The 17,660-nt window shown below is 38.5% G+C and overlaps 1 protein-coding gene across 9 annotated transcripts in view; it reads right to left on the minus strand.

Moving 5' to 3' along the window:
* mapk10 (mitogen-activated protein kinase 10) overlaps nucleotides 1-17,660 on the minus strand; it is a 41,719-nt gene that overhangs the window by 19,596 nt on the left and 4,463 nt on the right. For 7 of the 9 annotated variants that reach the window (XM_061697662.1, XM_061697660.1, XM_061697661.1 and 4 more), the window contains exons 2-7: nucleotides 11,227-11,298; nucleotides 9,101-9,270; nucleotides 3,249-3,378; nucleotides 2,241-2,299; nucleotides 395-533; nucleotides 76-241 (exon numbers count right to left, since the gene is read on the minus strand). In XM_061697662.1, the coding sequence (XP_061553646.1) occupies nucleotides 76-241; nucleotides 395-533; nucleotides 2,241-2,299; nucleotides 3,249-3,378; nucleotides 9,101-9,270; nucleotides 11,227-11,298 (736 nt within the window). Of the gene's footprint in view, nucleotides 1-75; nucleotides 242-394; nucleotides 534-2,240; nucleotides 2,300-3,248; nucleotides 3,379-9,100; nucleotides 9,271-11,185; nucleotides 11,299-17,660 lie in introns of all 9 variants that reach the window. The other 2 variants (XM_061697663.1, XM_061697664.1) reach the window with 2 other exon arrangements.

The following is a 17,660-nucleotide window of genomic DNA, read 5'->3' on the forward strand; positions in this document are numbered from 1 at the left end:
AACAGCATTTTCTGAACTACAGTAATGTAAATTAAAATTAAATTACACCAGCATCCAAATGTGGGGAGTTCTTACCGTTCTCTTTGTAACCCATGCCCAAGATAACTTCGGGTGCTCTGTAGTATCTCGTCACTACATAAGGGGTCATCATGAAGCTAGTGCCGGCAGTCCGAGCCAGTCCAAAGTCCAGGATTTTGAGAGTGCAGTCAGACTTCACCACTATATTGCTTGGTTTCAGGTCCTACATGACAGGATAAAACACATAATCAGTGGTATCCTTTTCCAATTGAAGGTTAGCAAAGGATTAAAGGGGCTGTATAGAGTGGTCCATGAATCCCAAACAAAGCAAAACAATGTTGACTTTGGCAAGCATACAATAAATGAATTATCTTACCCTGTGAATAATGCCTGCCGAATGTAGATGCTTGATGCCGCACAACATCTGGTAAAGAAGGTAGGACATTCTCTCGTGGTCCAGCTCCATCTGGATCACCTGGCACAGGTTGGCGTCCATCAGCTCCATGACTAGATACCTGGGCAACATTCGGATTTAGCAGTGGTATGGATCAATTGGTCAACATCAGTCAAACCTTATAGAAGAAATGGACAAAGTGCGTAATGAAACAATCCGCTGCAAGGTGCTGTATTTTAATATTCAAAAATTTAAGCTTAACATAAATATTTTAAAATATACAAAAATATTATACATTATTTATTAATTTCAATAATTAAATAAATAAAAAAATTCCATACATAAACATGAAATAACAGGATCTAGAAACGAGCCATGTGGGACTCCACCGTAAGTTATTTATATATATATATATATATATATATATATATATATATATATGATATTGTGGTTAACAATTGTGTTTTTGTTTAAATATAAAAATATACAAAATATTATAGTATCGTGTAAATAAAATGTAAAATGTACAATAGATGAATTATAATTCATTGATTTAATTCAATTAATTATAAATTAAGTCGTATTATTAATGGGTTGATTTATTTTCTACTATTCAAGGATAGGGTGTTTTTTTGTCTTAATCTTCATCTTCACAGAACAACAACCCAAGTTTTGTACTTGCCTATTGGGAAAATATAAAATATATTGTAATCAAGCGACTTACAGTATGTGTGAAATGCCTATTCCCACACAGGCTGTTAATTTTCTCAAGGAATATATTTGCATGTCATCTACAAATGTGATGTACAAATGTCTATCTGGTCCTAAAAATGATCTCTGTGGGACTCCACCATTAATGTTTTTTTTTTTTTTTAGAAAATGTGATGTGGTTAACAGTTGTGTTTTTGCGTAAATCAAAACATCATTCCTGTATACATTGTCTATATCGTCATTGTTGCGCGTAAACCTCCTTTGTCCAAATTTGGTCAATTTCATATTTTTTCACAAAATCGATACTATTAGTCAGTCCCCACGTGGGTTTGTTATTTTTACAAATTATTCACCAATCTAAAGTGTTGAAAATGCCTTGCTGTCTTTGCCAATGCAACATTAATGACACAACTATCCATTCATTTTCTGAGCTGCTTCTCCTCACGCGGGTCGCGGGCGTGCTGGAGCCTATCCCAGCTATAATCGGGCAGGAGGCGGGGTACACCCTGAACTGGCTGCCAGTATTAGGGGCACATACAAACAAACAACCATTCACACCTACGGGCAATTTAGAGTTATCAATTAACCTACCATGCATGTTTTGGGGATGTGGGAGGAAACCCACGCAGGCACGGGGAGAACATGCAAACTCCACACAGGCGGGACCGGGGATTGAACCCCACTCCTCAGAACTGTGAGGTAGACGCTCTAACCAGTCGGCCACCGATATATATATATATATATATATATATAAGAAAAAAACTATAGTTTTTTGTGTGTATATATTTTGTGTGTGTATATATAGTATATATATAGTAGTATATATATACTATATATATACACACACACATAAAATTATAGCCAGGGAGGTAAAACATGCTCCATAAAACATCACTCAGTATGTGAAGATGATACATGCAGCTGCCTCAGATTACATTACATTACACCCACTTTCACTGATGACACTGTGGGGGCTGTGTTCACACCATGGAAAGTGCAAAGCAATAAGAACACGGTGCATAACACCATCGGTCATAACATGCCAATTAAAAGAAAAAGCATTGCGATCGTATGGACCTTTTACGTATGTCTTAACTAAGGTGCACGCTGTACTCACACATCTTGAAATTCCTCTAATGATTTCTGCGGCGTGAAGACATTTAATAAACTGATAATCTGAAAGAGAAAAGAGGAAGTTCATCAAAAAGATGACAATTTACAACATACAAAAACACCCTTTCAAAGCACGCCATGCTCTGTTACTTTTAAATGGGGGGTGCTCAGCTAACAACAGACGAGGTTTTGAGGATATGAACGCTGCGTAATGAAGTAGTTGCGCCGCGGCGTAAGAATACCTGGTCATTCACACGGCACAAGAGGCATACTGTCCTACATACAGTTTCTCATTTCATTGTTTTATATTTATGGCCCAGAAGTGTTTTCCATGCAAATACAAATGTAATTACGACTTTACTACCGCATTAGTATCTGAAAGGGACATACATAAATATGTTATAACATACATTTTAAAAAAATTAACTAAAAACTCCAAAAATCCACAGACAAATATGAAATAACAGAGGACAAATATATGATCCCTGTGGGTCCCCACCGTCAGTTATTTATATTACGTGACATTATGGTCAACAACTGTGGTTTTGTGTAGCTAACAAAGTATTTAAAAATCTCTCTCTCTCTCTCTCTTTCGCTCTCTTTATATCCATATAGAGACCTGCTCACCATTATTGGCACCCCTTCATTTTTTGCATAACCTGTATAATAGATCTTTAATAATCTTTAGAAAAATGTTTTACTTGATTAATTTTCTTCAGGAGAGATTCCACCTTTAGTACTTAAACTTCATGGGTGCCAGTAATGGTGAGCAGGACTGTATATATGGCAACCCTAGTGAGGATAAGCGGTTTGGAAAATGGATAGATCCCAGCTGACTCTGGGCGAGAGGCGAGGTACACCCTGAATTGACCTTACGGGCAATTTAGAGTGTCCAATTAACCTAGCATGCGTGTAGGCAGCAGCGTCATGCTCACTTGTGTCCATTTTGTTTGTTAGAAAAGTATTACAGAAGAATCTATCAAAAAGGGAATAAATGTGGGTTGCCACGTACATTTTTGTGATTGACACATTTCATAAGCACCAACTCGCGGTACGCCCTCTTGGCATGCGTCTGGTTCTGGAAAGGTCTGCTGAGCTTTTTGATGGCCACGTTTCTGTCAAGGACAGCATCATAACCCGCACTATTGACAAAAAAAAAAAACAGCAAAACAATACATGTTAGCATTTAATGTGACATTCATTATCAAAGGAAAACATCAAAACACAATAAACAAAAAAACTTTTATGCTTCTCTGCTAAAACAGCGATGGACATTAGTGTGTTCCTAGCTATCGTTAGCCTGAGAAATTCCTATATCATATATGCTGATATTAATTCGTAACAGCGCACTTTAAAAAATGCCTTTACATATAGTCTGTTGTTTAAAAAAAAAAGAAAAAAAAAAGGCATAGACAAAAACAAAGTACCCGTAACTGTGCAGTTTCAGGACAAAGCTAAGTTGAGCTAGCTAACCATGACAAAGAAGGACACCGCATTTTTTAAATTATGTATTTTTGTGGTTATTAAGGGGAACAAAAAAGGCTCAATATGTTGATTATAATGAATAACATACAATTATGACCATAAAAGGGTATGATGTTGTTTTTATTTTGTTTTATAGCTCCTTTGAGGTGTTATTCAGTAGCAAAATAGTTATTTTGGTGAAGGATGGTGCTAAAAATAATAATCATAATCATAATACGAATCAAGCACAGAGAAAGAAACAAAGTAGTGCTCTAGTTTTGAAGCTAAAGCTAAGGCGCGAAGCACTAGCTAGCAATGACCAAAAAAAGTGGATCGTGTTTTTAATTGTGTGTGTTACTACAGAGAAAATAGACTCAACAAAGTTTGAGAACTGACTTACAAAATATTCGGTAGTGGGAGGATATTTTTCTTTGTGCTAAACTAACTTCAAGCTAACTGCATTTTCCATCTGGATCTCTTGCTTTGTGTCATTTATTCGTCCCCTAATCTATCCTCACAAGGGCCGCGGGCGTGCTGGAGCCTATCCCAGCCATCTTCGGGCGAGAGGCCGGGCACACCCTGAACTGGTCGCCAGCCAATCGCAGGGCACATATAAACAAACAACCATTCGCGCACACATTCACACTTAAGGGCAATTTAGAGTCTTCAATCAACCTACCATGCACGTTTTGGGGCTGTGGGAGGAAATCGGAGTGCCCGGAGAAAACCCACGCAGGCACGGGGAGAACATGCAAACTCCACACAGGCGGGGCCGGGATTTGAACCCCAGTCCTCAGAACTGTGAGGCATATGTGCCAACCAGTCGTCCACTGTGCCGCTCCCCTAACAATCAGTATATATTTTTTTAAATTGACTTACTTTATTATTATTACCTCGAAACAGGCAGAATTTTTATAAAAATGGTCGCTAGTTGTCAAATGAGCAGAGTGCTATCTTATTAATCATGAGTCATGTTTGTTGTGATAAATTCATGTGTGGGTTTGAGGATGACAGTTGAGGGATTGGCTGTGTGTTTATTTTTATTTCTTTCAGTCTCTGTGGAGACTACAGACCCGGGATGATTTGTGACCATGGTAACGGTGGAGCCTACATGCAAAACACACACACTGATCCAGAAGGGATTTAAGTGAGGCAGTCATTACTTGGTGAGACTACGAGGAAGATGATGTCATGAGCAGCTCGAGTGCTTAAAGCCTTCATCCTTCCGGAAAGCAGAGGGCAGAGAGATGTGCGCACATTGTTTGTGTAATATGTCCCTCCACATAATTTAATATTTTAAATGGTCACAATAAGAGATACAGAGCTGTGATTTATGGATAAATGCACACTACAAAGGAGTATTAGAGCAACAGTGAAAAAAAAAAAGTACAGAATAAAGTTGCAATGTAACGAAAGATGCGAGAGTGAAGTCGTAGTGTAGTGGGATGAAGTTGTAATATTACAAGAAAATTGTGAGCGAATAAAAGCACATTATTGCATGAAAAAAATGGTGACATAATAAAGTCATAATATATTGTGAAAAAAAATGGTCTCAATAGACTATAATAATATTTATTCAATAATATAAGCCATAAATTATGAGATTTTTTTTAATCAAATACTGTACTATGAAGGAGTATTAGGGCCACTGAAGACGTAATAGGGCCACACTGAAAACAAATCTCGAAGAGAAAATTACGAGAATAAAGTCATAAAGTAACAAGAATACATTTGTAATATTACGAATGAATGCTGTAATTGTACGAGCTTAAAGACACAATATTGGAGGAAAAAAAGTGATTACGTGAAGATAAGTCATAATGTGAGAAAAAAATGTCTCAATATATCTTTAAGTTGCAATGTAATAAGAATATGAGTCATAATGTTATAAGAAAATGCAGTGAATTACGAGAATAAAGTCCAAATATTCCAACAAAAAAGTTGTAATATTATGATAATAGTCATAATATAATATTACAATAATAAACATTTTTTTATTTCAGATAAAAATCATACTATTTGGAGAATTTTATGAAGAAACAAATATTATGGATGAATATTAGGGCCAAACCAAAAAAATAAGTTAAATTCTGATCAAAAATGTCATGGAGTTTCCAAAATAAAGTCACAACATAACAAGAATAGACTCATAATATTTAATATTAAAACATAATTTTGTAATAATAAAGTATTATTTATTTACGATAAGTCATAATATTACTCGAATTTTGTGGAGAAACAAATACTATGGACGAATATTAGGGCCAACAAAAAAAAAAGGGAGAAAAATGTCCTGAAGATACCAGAATAAAGTCAGAATGTAACAAATTTGTAAAATTTCAAGACAAATGCGGTCGTTACAAGAATGAAGATGTACTTTAAGATGAATAAAGACACATTAGGAGAATTTTCTGTCATGTTACGAGAATAAAGTTGAAACCTTACAAGGAAAAGTGGTAATGTTGTAATAATAAAGTCAAAATATTTGAAAAAAGTTGGAATATTAATCAAGTACAACACAAAAGTCATGATATATAATGCCACAATTTTATGGAGAAACAAATACCACGGAGGACTATATGGGCCAAAGTAATTAGTACTTATTAATTTAATTCTGAGAAATATTATGCAAAGTTACAAAAATAAAGTCCCAATGTAAAAATACGCAATACAATTATGAGAAAACTGTTAAAGTCAAAAGAATATAGTTGTAACAAAACAAGAAAATGTGGTAATGTAATAAAATCATAAAAACACAGGTATTAGTAGTATTTATTCAAGAAAAAACAACAAGGTTGTCATTTTATGGCGAAACAAACACTGAATGAGAATTACAGCTACAAATAATGGTAACAATTGTAGTTCATGAAAAGACCAAGAACAAAGATAATATGAGCATAAAGTCACGTTACAAGAATAAAGGCATATTTATTCATACTATTAATTTATCATTAAGTTACAAGAATAAAGTTGCAATGTAACAAGATGTCATAAACTGATGAGTAAATGTCTGAAAGTTACGAGAATAATTCCTAATGCAACAAGAATCGTGATAATATCATGAGGAGAAAAAAGTTGTATTATTTCATGAAAAAAGTAGAATTTATTCAAAAGAAAAATTGTCATAATATAACAAAGTCACCAATTTTATGGAGAAACAAACGCTTCACAAAATATTAGGCCCACCCTTTTATTTTTAAAAGTGAATGTCTTAAAAGTCACCAAAATAAAGATGCAATGTGACGAGAAAACATTTACAAAGTTAAGAGTATTAAATCATCGTAAAACAATAATAAAGTAATAATTGTCGAAATATTTCGAGAAACGCCTTAAGATTTTGGGGAGAAAAAAGTGGTAACATTACAAGATTAAACAAAAAAAAATAAAAATGAAACAAACGTGCAAATCGGTAAATTTGTGAATGGTGAACCGTGAATATGCGGGGGATGACTTTACTGGCATGATAAAGCACAACAGTGTTAATGAGTCTAAATGAGATTACTTCCGTAATGTATCCCATTTGCTATCAATAGGGAGCCAGATATTAAAACAGTTTTCAGGGAGGGTGGGGGATTTACGCGATAATATCATCACCGTATGACACCACATGACTTGATGACAGCTGCGGGCCTGACACCCTGACCTGCGTCACCCACAAACGCCTTAAAATGAGCGCCAACCCAGCAGTAGATGATTGTTTCGCGAGCAGCCCAAGACAAGATGCAGGTTTCATGCTTCCCTTCAAGCAGAGGCTCAGCAGTTGTGCGTTGAATTACAACAACCAAACTCGCTCTGCAGCCGTGCCGATCGATCCCTCTTGGCCCGCGTATTATTCTAAACACAGCAAGGTTTTAGTGTCGGGAATTTAAATGCCCCCATGCCTCAACAGTTTATTCAAGCTTAAGTACTGTGCTAAAAGCCACTCGAGTTTTTGCTTTAACGACACTTTTCACAGCAGTTATTTTGATATAGTACAACAGTGAACAGTTGGACAGATATGACTGCCAAATTATGTTCACAAAAAGGATGTAATGTTACGAGAATAATGTCGTCATGTAACAAGTCCTAATATTACACAAAAAGTCAGAATAATGCAAGAATAACATTTTTTATTCCAAGACAAAAGTCTCATTAAGATGTGAAAAAAGTTGAAAATTATAGACAAACAAATCGTAGAGTTTTAGCACGACATTTTACAATTTAAATTACATTTATCCTAGGGAAAAAAAATATAAAATTACAAAAATAAAAGTCAAAACTTCATGGACAAACAAACACTCAAAGGAATATTTGGGATACAAAAAAAATGAAATTGTAAGAACATGTTGCAATTCAACAAAGTTGATTTTGAAAGAAACCATTTGCAGAGTTATGGGAATAACAACATAATAATACAAGAATAAAGTCAAGCAATATGAGAAAAGGGTGTAATGTTATCAGAATAAAGTGGTAATGTGAGAATAGAGTTGCATTTCTTTATTTGAAAAAACGGAATATAACATATTTTGTTCATTTTATGGTAAACAAACAGACTGAAAGTCATAGTATGAGAATAAAGTTATGTCACAAAAATGCAGTAGATGTCATTTTATAAGAACAGTGCCAAAAATATTACAACAGTAAAGTACTATTTTTAGCAAAAAGTCAGAATTTTATTGACTTTTTTTGTTTTACTATTTTAAAATAAAAGACTGCAGTAACTTTGAGATCAAAGTAGCAATGCTACTAGAATAAAGTCACATTATTACAAGACAAAAGTGGGAATGCCACAAGAATTAAGTCATAATGTTACAAGAATAAAGTAATACTTTTAAACAAAAAAAAAAACCCAACAAAGTCATTTTAAGATTTTAGTGGGTGAACTGTCAAAACAGTTTGGTAAAGTTTTTATTTTTTTTTATTTTTTATTTAAATATATATTTTTTTAGACTTGTAAGTCTTGTTTTTATTAATATTTATAATTAAGGCCGACTGTCGCAGCGTCACATCAGAAGTTGCTGGAGCTAGTGTCCACACTTGGCTCAAAACCCAAATAAATAAAAAATCTTTTTATGCGACATATGAGTCAAGTGGGCCCTGATGGCAGAAACCATTTAAATCCTAAAACTGTAATTTTGCAAACATTTGAAGTTGAATTAACTGGGAATTTGGCCCACATATGAAGCTCAAAGACATGGCCAACATTTTTTTCTCGCTATTTCATTTCGCCTAACTATTTTGAACTTGTTGCGAACCTGTGTTGTTATTGCCTTAGATTACTACGATACTCATTTGTATAGTAAACTACACCACTATTCCAAAAAGAACAATTCACAGATAAATAAAGACCTCCCAAAAGGAAATCCCATCGAAATAAAAGTGTAAATGAGGTTCGTAAAAAGCAAAGCGAAAATGACCTACCAGACTATCCCCTGAGCTCCGGAACCAATGGGCTTTAAATTCTGGTAGCGTTTTAAAACGGTGAACGTGGAGTCTCCCACTTCCACGCTGTAGAACTGGTTGTCCACTTTGCTTTTGCTCATGTTGTAATGCTTGGCGATATATGACACATCCACTTGTTTTCCAAAACCCTGCACGAGGTAAACAATCCAGACGATAAAAAGATATTTTGTATTAGTGATCTTATCAAGCAATAAAAAAAGAATACATTGTGAGTAGTTAGGCGGAACGGTAGGCGACCGGTTAGAGCATCTGCCTCACAGTTCTGGGGACCGGGGTTCAATCCCCGGCCCCGCCTGTGTGGAGTTTGGATGTTCTCCCTGTACCTGCGTGGGTTTTCTCCAGGCACTCCCACATTCCAAAAACATGCGTGGTAGGTTGATTGAAGACTCAAAATTGCCCGTAGGTGTGAATGCGAGTGCGAATGGTTGTTTGTTTATGTGTGCCCTGCGATTGGCTGGCAACCAGTTCAGGGTGTTCCCTGCCTCCTGCCCGATGACAGTTGGGATAGGCTCCAGCACTCCATCCATCCATCCGTTTTCTGAGCCGCTTCTCCTCACTAGGGTCGCGGGCGTGCTGGAGCCCATCCCAGCTGACATCGGGCAGGAGGCGAACTGGTTGCCAGCCAATCGCAGGGCACATACAAACGAACAACCATTCGCACTCACAGTCACGCCTACGGGCAATTTAGAGTCTTCAATTAATGCATGTTTTTGGGATGTGGGAGGAAACCGGAGTGCCCGGAGAAAACCCACGCAGGCACAGGGAGAACATGCAAACTCCACACAGGCGGGCCCGGGGATTGAACCCGGGTCCTCAGAACTGTGAGGCTGACGCTCTAACCAGTCGCCCACCGTGCCGCCGCTCCAGCACTCCCGTGACCCAAATTTTTGGAAAAATAACATGCCTTTGACATTCAAATAAGAAAATCACAACATTTGGAGATACATATTTGTAATATACATAGTTGCTGTCTGAAGATAAGCATGTACTGTATATCCAAATTCTGTAATATTATTTTGAATATGAAGAACACACCAAAATTACCTTTTAAAAAATTTCAGGTGAAAGAAAAGAAAAAAGAAAATTTGGGCAATCATGTTTCTTATTTTGTTGCTGCCCAATGGAAAGTATCTACAGTAATGTATCTCCAACATGTTTGAGCTTTTTTTAAATCTGAAACAACAAAAGAATTCACTTTGGGTTACAAATGTTGGCATTAAACGGTGACAATATGCGGATTATAATGGCACAGGAGCAGCAAATCCTACTGATTTTCCTGAAATAACTGACTGATTTAATTCATTGCAATGTAACTCATAAAACAAACAAACAACACAACGTGTGTTATGTATTACAAAGTTTTACACACTCCTGACCAGCATTATGGCCTGAAAGATTATGTAATAGACACGCACATTTCCATGAGTGACAACCCACCCAAGCCCATGATGTAATGATTTCAATACACTGGACTGTGCCCTTTATTGTACCAGTGGTGGCAATCAAACACGAAGCTTGAGGCAGTCATCACATCATTTGAGCATGTGTGGTCAGCACATCGCACGCTAACAGTCACACATTGCATTCACAAATAGCAAACCTTCATTGAAATATACTGTATTTTCTCAAAAAAATGGCCTCCGAAATCTTCATATTTATATTATTATCATTACTATCATGTGTCGTGGTATATATCACAACACACTGCTTGCACAGCAGACGTGGCATCTGTAAAGCTGACATTTACGCAGTAGAGTTCGAAGAGTAGATAAGTGCTTTTAATTAAGGACAATTATTTGTAGGAAAAAATATTTTTAAAAGCAGGCTGTATTTAATATATTACATAAAATAAAGTCATTCTTCAAATAGATGTCCTTGACCACAATATGAGCAAAAGACAAAACCTTGAAAATTTGCAAAGCCGATTTTGTCATTTGATGCCCCCCAGAAATCCTGATCATGACTGCATTTGGTGTGAAAACAACACTGTTACGCATGTAGACTAGCAGCGAAGGGGCTAATGGAACAGAATGAGTAGTGTACCTTTTTTCTTTTTTCTTTTTTTACCTGTAAGGGACACACACCTGACAAAAGGCTATCTTCACATCCAGGATCGGTTGGCTGCAGTTGTATAAGAAATGTCTGCTCATAAATACCTGCAAGACACAACAGAGCGAGGAGGAAAATTAACTCAGTAGCGGTCAAGTGTCCAAAACAAGAGATAATCGGTCAAATTGAGTGTCAGTTTTAAGGTTGTTGGTCGAATTCTGGAATTTTACAGTGTTCCATTTGGGCAACGGAATGGTATTTCAGGGAAAAAAAGGATGAGTCATTTAGCTTCCGTGACCCTCTAATTATGGCACAATTAAGGCTTTGCTGAGTCCGTCGGGAGCAGGGCAGTCTTAAAAATGACATTTGGCTCATTTATTCAGTTATATTTGTACACTGGCCTGTTTAGACTGACCTTATTCCCTTCTGGTAGCCTCTGTCAGTGGACTGAGTGACTGTCAAGACGCTAGCTTCTTTCACGCAAACCCTGCAAAACTGACCCAGCATCCCCCTTGGACTCTTATGCACAACTTAGCCGTATCCCGGATGCTGCAGCTTCCCAGAATCAGATAATTAGATGTCGTCATTGTGATGAATAAAATACTTGGACAACAACAGAGAGAAGTGAGTGTTGGATGTTAAACTTCAACTTCACATTGGGGAATAACCATCATCCTACCTCTGTTCCACTTCTGATACTACCTATGAATGTGTAAATTCTATTTTGTATTGGGGCCTTTCACAGAGAACAGCGACATAGGAAAAAGGCAGCTTTAACAGCCCTTGCAAAATTGAGAGCTGTAATAGTAGATGTCATTTATCTGCTTTCGCCAATTGCTTTCGACACAAGGGTCAAGTGAGTGTTGTGTGTTAAACTTTACAGTCCAGTTGAGGCATTGCGGAAACACCCGTCCAGAACAGTGACCTGACTGCGATAAAGCTTTGACACTACCTCGGAGGCTGGAGAATTGTGTGCTCTATACAATACGAGTGTTCGGTGTTAAACTTCACACCCAATTGCCGGCATTGCAGAACATCCTTACACGCAGCAGGTGACCCGACTCTATTACAGCTCTATTACTATGTCAGAAGCTGGATAATTGCTGCGTCAACCCCTTCATTGTAGAACAGCGACTCAGAAAAAAGCTGGGAAAATGACGGCTTTGCCGGTCAGTCAAAGTGGCTCCAGAGATCATGCAAAATTTGCCGCAACGGTACCGTAGGTCATCTACCATTACACGAGATCTACCATATATCCGGCATGTATCTGCCTTTGCAAACTGCTTCCAACATAACAGGTTGAGTTGGGTGTTTACATTTACAGCCTGGTCCTGGCATTGCAGAATAGACTTAAAAACTGGCAGCATCCCACCTGTTATGCTTCTGATATGAATTTGAATTTGTTCAAATTTGTCAGGTCAATTTAGTATCCCCATTCTGTGTGGGTGCCTTTTCTACAGCACAGCGAATGGCAAAAATCTGGACAAATGCCGGCTTTTACGTCATCTATTAATCCCTATCTGTGCTATGTTAATCTTTAGCCATCTGTGTGTATATATGAGTTATTCAACCTGACGTTTCGAGGTTACAAACGGCGCGCAATGGACTAGTTTGCGTAAAAACGCGTTAAGCTCGGTTACCACCACTTACTTTGTTTTCATTGGGTTGTTTTATACAGTCTTTATGATCTAGAAGTGTTTTTCATACAAATATTTACTGTAATTGGGACTTTACTAAATGAGTGATAGACTACAGTATGCTCCGACTTAAGTACATACAGTGTATTTGTTGCCGTTGCAGGAACGTCACTCTGTCGTACAGCAAGGACCCTCTACTATTATATTATTGTCTGATATGCTTTTGCCGTAAACTGCAATGCTATAAATACACATATAAAAGAAATCATTTGAAAACAATTTAAATGCAGTTTTAGCAACTATCGTGCATTAACAGCAGCGTAGATCAACAGAACTGCTTGGATTCTTTTTCCTGGCCATATTATGTGCTGGGGCAACACAGTGTATGAGTGGTTTAGCACACCTGCCTCACTGTTTTGAGGTTTTGCGCTCAAATCCCTGCTCTTGTTCTTCTCATGTTTGCGTGGGTTTTCTCTGGGTATTACGGCTTTCTCCCACATTCCAAAAACATTGAGGATTTTCTTCCGTCATTTGTGAAGACTTAGTTCAAATGTTAAAAAACGGTACGTGTGTACCCCTCTCTCGTACAATTTATTCTGATTTGTTACTCTGTGAGTAATTTAATTTGGCACAATTTAATTTACCCGCAATATTGATCTTAAAAGACCATTTAGAGGCCAACCAACCTGATAATTTGATCTCCTCTGACACCGCCAACGTGCCGAGTGTCATCCAAAAAAATAATTCCACCATGCATCTCCTAAAAAGGACGTCAATAAGAGAGTGGGCTAATGGAGACATACTCTGCTTTGGACACGCACACAGTTTGTGACTCAGCACAGTGCAATGGAGCAGCATTCATAATGACCCCTCGTTTAGGGCTGCAGTCAATTTGGGGATGATTAGCTCGCAATGGTGTCAAAATGTAGGCGTTATTGTTCTCCCTGACACATCGTTTGTACTTTTGAGTCGTCACAAAATGTCTCCCCTCATCCTCAACTATCCCTTTTGTCCAACCCCTCGCTCCCAGGCTCCTGACCTGGCTGCAAACGCCTACATTACCCTCCCCCCATTACTCCCTCAAACCCATCCTTCAAAGCTCCATTGTGAGTGCTGGCTTCAGCAGCCTCTCCCACAGTAACGCAGGAGGCGCAGCAAAGGGAGGGGGGAAGCACCCACAGAATGTAAGTCTGGGAAACAAAACAGCACTGACTAATGCACGGGAGTCTCAAACGCTCCCCAAGCAGCTTATTGATTTCATCGGAGATGAAATGCTACTTCTCATTTTGTCTGGCCGATGTGTGTTTTGTTTGCATTTGTCGAAAGCGTGCTGACACTGCAGTTTGGGGAATAAACGCACATGGCACTAGCATGTAAAGGAGGGTTGCGCTTTCTGTTGCGTCTTGATATGATTTATTGTGTGCGTATAGTAACATGTTCCAGAGCAGGATGTGCAGAGTCTTGTCTTCGCATACACGTAAACTGCTTATGTCTCACAATGGTCCGGCATTCATGGTGACAGTAAATTAGAATTGGCAGACTCAAATGTCAGTAACCTCAAAAGTTACCTCTGACTCGTAACGATAATTACTAATACTGATAATTACAAATATGGATAAATACTGATACTGATAAATACAGATACGATAACTACTGATACAGATAACAACAATAACAATACTGCTAGTTACAGACAACAATAACTACAGATAACGATAAGTGCCAATATTGATTATTACCAATAGCTAGAATTACTGATACTGATAATTACATATACCGTTATCTAACGATACTGATAACTGCCGATAATGGTAATTAACAATACTGATAATTACAGATGCCGATAATTAGCGATGCGGATAATTGCGGGGTGTGGCACGGTGTTTAAATGGTTAGCACAACCGCCTCACAGTTCTGAGGTTCGGGGTTCAAATCTGGGCAACGGCCTGTGTGGAGTTTGCATGTTCTCCCAGTGCTTGGGTGCGTTTTCTCCAGGTACTCTGTCTTCCTCCCACATTCCAAAAACATGTATGTTAGGTTCACTGAAGACTCACAGTTGTTCAGAGGTGTGAATGTGAGTGTCAATGCTTGTTTGTCTATATGTGCCCTGTGACTGGCGGCTGACCAGTCAAAGGTGTGCCCCACCTCTCACGCGAAGTCAGCTGGGACAAGTGCCAGCACCCCCGCAACACGGTGGAGAAAATGGATGGATGGATGATCACCACAGATACTGATAACAACCAATACCAATAACTTGTAGTACTGATAGTTATAAATACTGATAATGACTGATACTGATCATTAATAATAGCAATAATTACTGCTACTGAACATGAAATATACATAATAGATAATTAGATAATGAGAGATACTACAGCTAATTACATGACGAATCCATCCATCCATCGATTTTCCCTACCGCTTATCGTCACGAGGGTCGCGGGGGGTGCTGGAGCCTATCCCAGCTATCTGCGGGCGAAAGGTGGGGTACACCCTAAACTGGTCGCCAGCCAATCACAGGGCACATAGAAACAAACAACCATCCGCACTCACATTCACACCTACGGGCAATTTAGAGTCTTCAATGAACCTACCATGCATGTTTTTGGGATATGGGAGGAAACAGGAGTGCCCGGAGAAAACCCACGGGGGCACGGGGAGAACATGCAAACTCCACACAGGCGGGGCCGGGGATTGAACCCCGGTCCTCAGAACTGTGAGCCAGAAGTGCTAATCAGTCAGAAAAACAAACAAAGGTGGCGTTCCATGATTTTTTTTCACTTTTGTTTGAGGAATTCGTTTTGTTTTTTCAGCATTTGAGTCATAATGGAATTAGGAATTGGAAACTTGGGTGCTGCTACTTTTTGTTTTTTTTTAACTCTATTTAGTGGAAAATATTTTGTCTTTTATACATCTAAGTTGTGATGCGACCATTCTCCCAGCCCAAAATCAAAAATGGAACATCCCGTCAGCTTACATCATTCTCTTTGAACCATGACCAAACAAATCACTTTTTTCCTTTCCCTTCATTGAAAAAAAAAAGCACCTTCGTCTATTTAACAAAATCATGACATCCTGGCCTCATATACTTTGTCTGCTCAGCATTAAAAAAAACAAAACAAATTCAAGCATTTTCTGAATGAAAACCGCTTATCCTCACTAGGGTCGCGGACGTGCTGGAGCCTATCCCAGCTGTCGTCGGGCGAGAGGCGGGGTACAACCTGAACTGGTCGCCAGCCAATCGCAGGGAAAGGAAAATGCTGGACTTTTATCTGGAATTAATGCGCTGTCTTTAAACTGTAGATTCTAAACCGTAGAGATGTGTTATCGCTTTAAATCTCGCACTTAATGCTGCTATGCACAAGCAAAATAAAGCCACATGTTCGCAAGAGTCAATCCACTTATGTAACTGTGCAGCCATGTTTATCTGATTGTTTGGAGTAATGCTGCAGTAAGACTTAAATGCCTTGTACTGTAGATAGAAGTGGTCCTCCTCAAGGATAGGAAACTTTAATAGTGATTATAATGAAGTTCCCCTGTATAGAAATACCATCGAATCGATATAATGAAAAACCCATTTAGGATTTATATGGAAAAGTCAGATGTGTAGGGCCTTATCTCCAAAAAGGAATAAAGTCTCCTCCATGCTGGAAGTCTAATAGAGAGTGGTACAAATGATGTCTTTAACAATGCCGGTGCACTGTGATTGTGTGGCTCGATGGAAGCGTTTAAAATTCAGTTAATTGCGTACTCCTCATATAGTGAAATGGAGCATTTTGAGATAATGTATAGAGTCAAAGTGAATCTTTGGTTCATCTTGATGTTGTGTTTAAGGGATATAAACAGCTGCAATAGTGAGGATAATGTGGATAGGATCCATTATTAACACTGTGCTGAAATACTGGATTTCAAAAGTCTTTTCCCCATAGACAACACTGGAAACTGAAGTAATCTGACTCAGCTCAAACTGTGGCCATCTAAAACCTTTTAACTGTACAGGCAATGCTTTGAAGGGGACATATGGAAAATGAACTCTTTAATGTCTTGTGTTCAAATAGTTGGTTCTCCAGAGTGCATGTCCATCCATCCATCCATTCATTCATTCATCCATCCATCCATCCATACATCCCAGCTGACTTTGGGTGAGAGGCGGGGTATAACCTGAACTGGTCGCCAGCCAATCGCAGGGCAGATATAGACAAACAACCATTTACACTCACATTCACACCGAGGGACAATTTAGAGTCTCCAATTAGCCTACCATGCGTGGTCTTTTTTGGAACGTGGCAGGAAACCAGAGTACCTGGAGAAAACCCACACAGACAGACACGGGGAAAACATGCTAACTCCACAGAGGAAGGCTAGAGCCCGGATTTGAACCTACGACCACTGAACTGTGAGGCAGCTGTGCTAAACAGACGTGTACCGTTCCGTTTAATGTTCAAACTGATGAATGTTTTTTTTTGTGTGTGCAAATATTCTCTCATTTGAATTTGATGCATGCAATGTGTTTCCAAAAAAGCTGGGACAGGCGCAAAAAAGACTGGGAAAGTTGAGGAATGCTCATAAAACACCTGTTTGGAACATACCACAGGTGAACATGTAATTGGGAACAGGTGGGTGTCATGATTGGGTATAAAAGGAGCATCCCCGAAAGGTTAAGTTGTTCACAAGCAAGGACGGGGTGAGGTTCGCCGCTTTGTGAACACCTGCCTGAGAAAATAGTTCAACAGTTTAAGAACAACATTTCTCAACGTACAATTGTCAGGACTACGATTGGCTGGTGATCAGCTCAGGGTGTACCCCGCCTCCCATCTAAAGTCAGCTGGGAT

The sequence above is a fragment of the Phycodurus eques genome, chromosome 15, assembly GCF_024500275.1.
Source record: "Phycodurus eques isolate BA_2022a chromosome 15, UOR_Pequ_1.1, whole genome shotgun sequence".
NCBI lineage: Eukaryota > Metazoa > Chordata > Actinopteri > Syngnathiformes > Syngnathidae > Phycodurus > Phycodurus eques.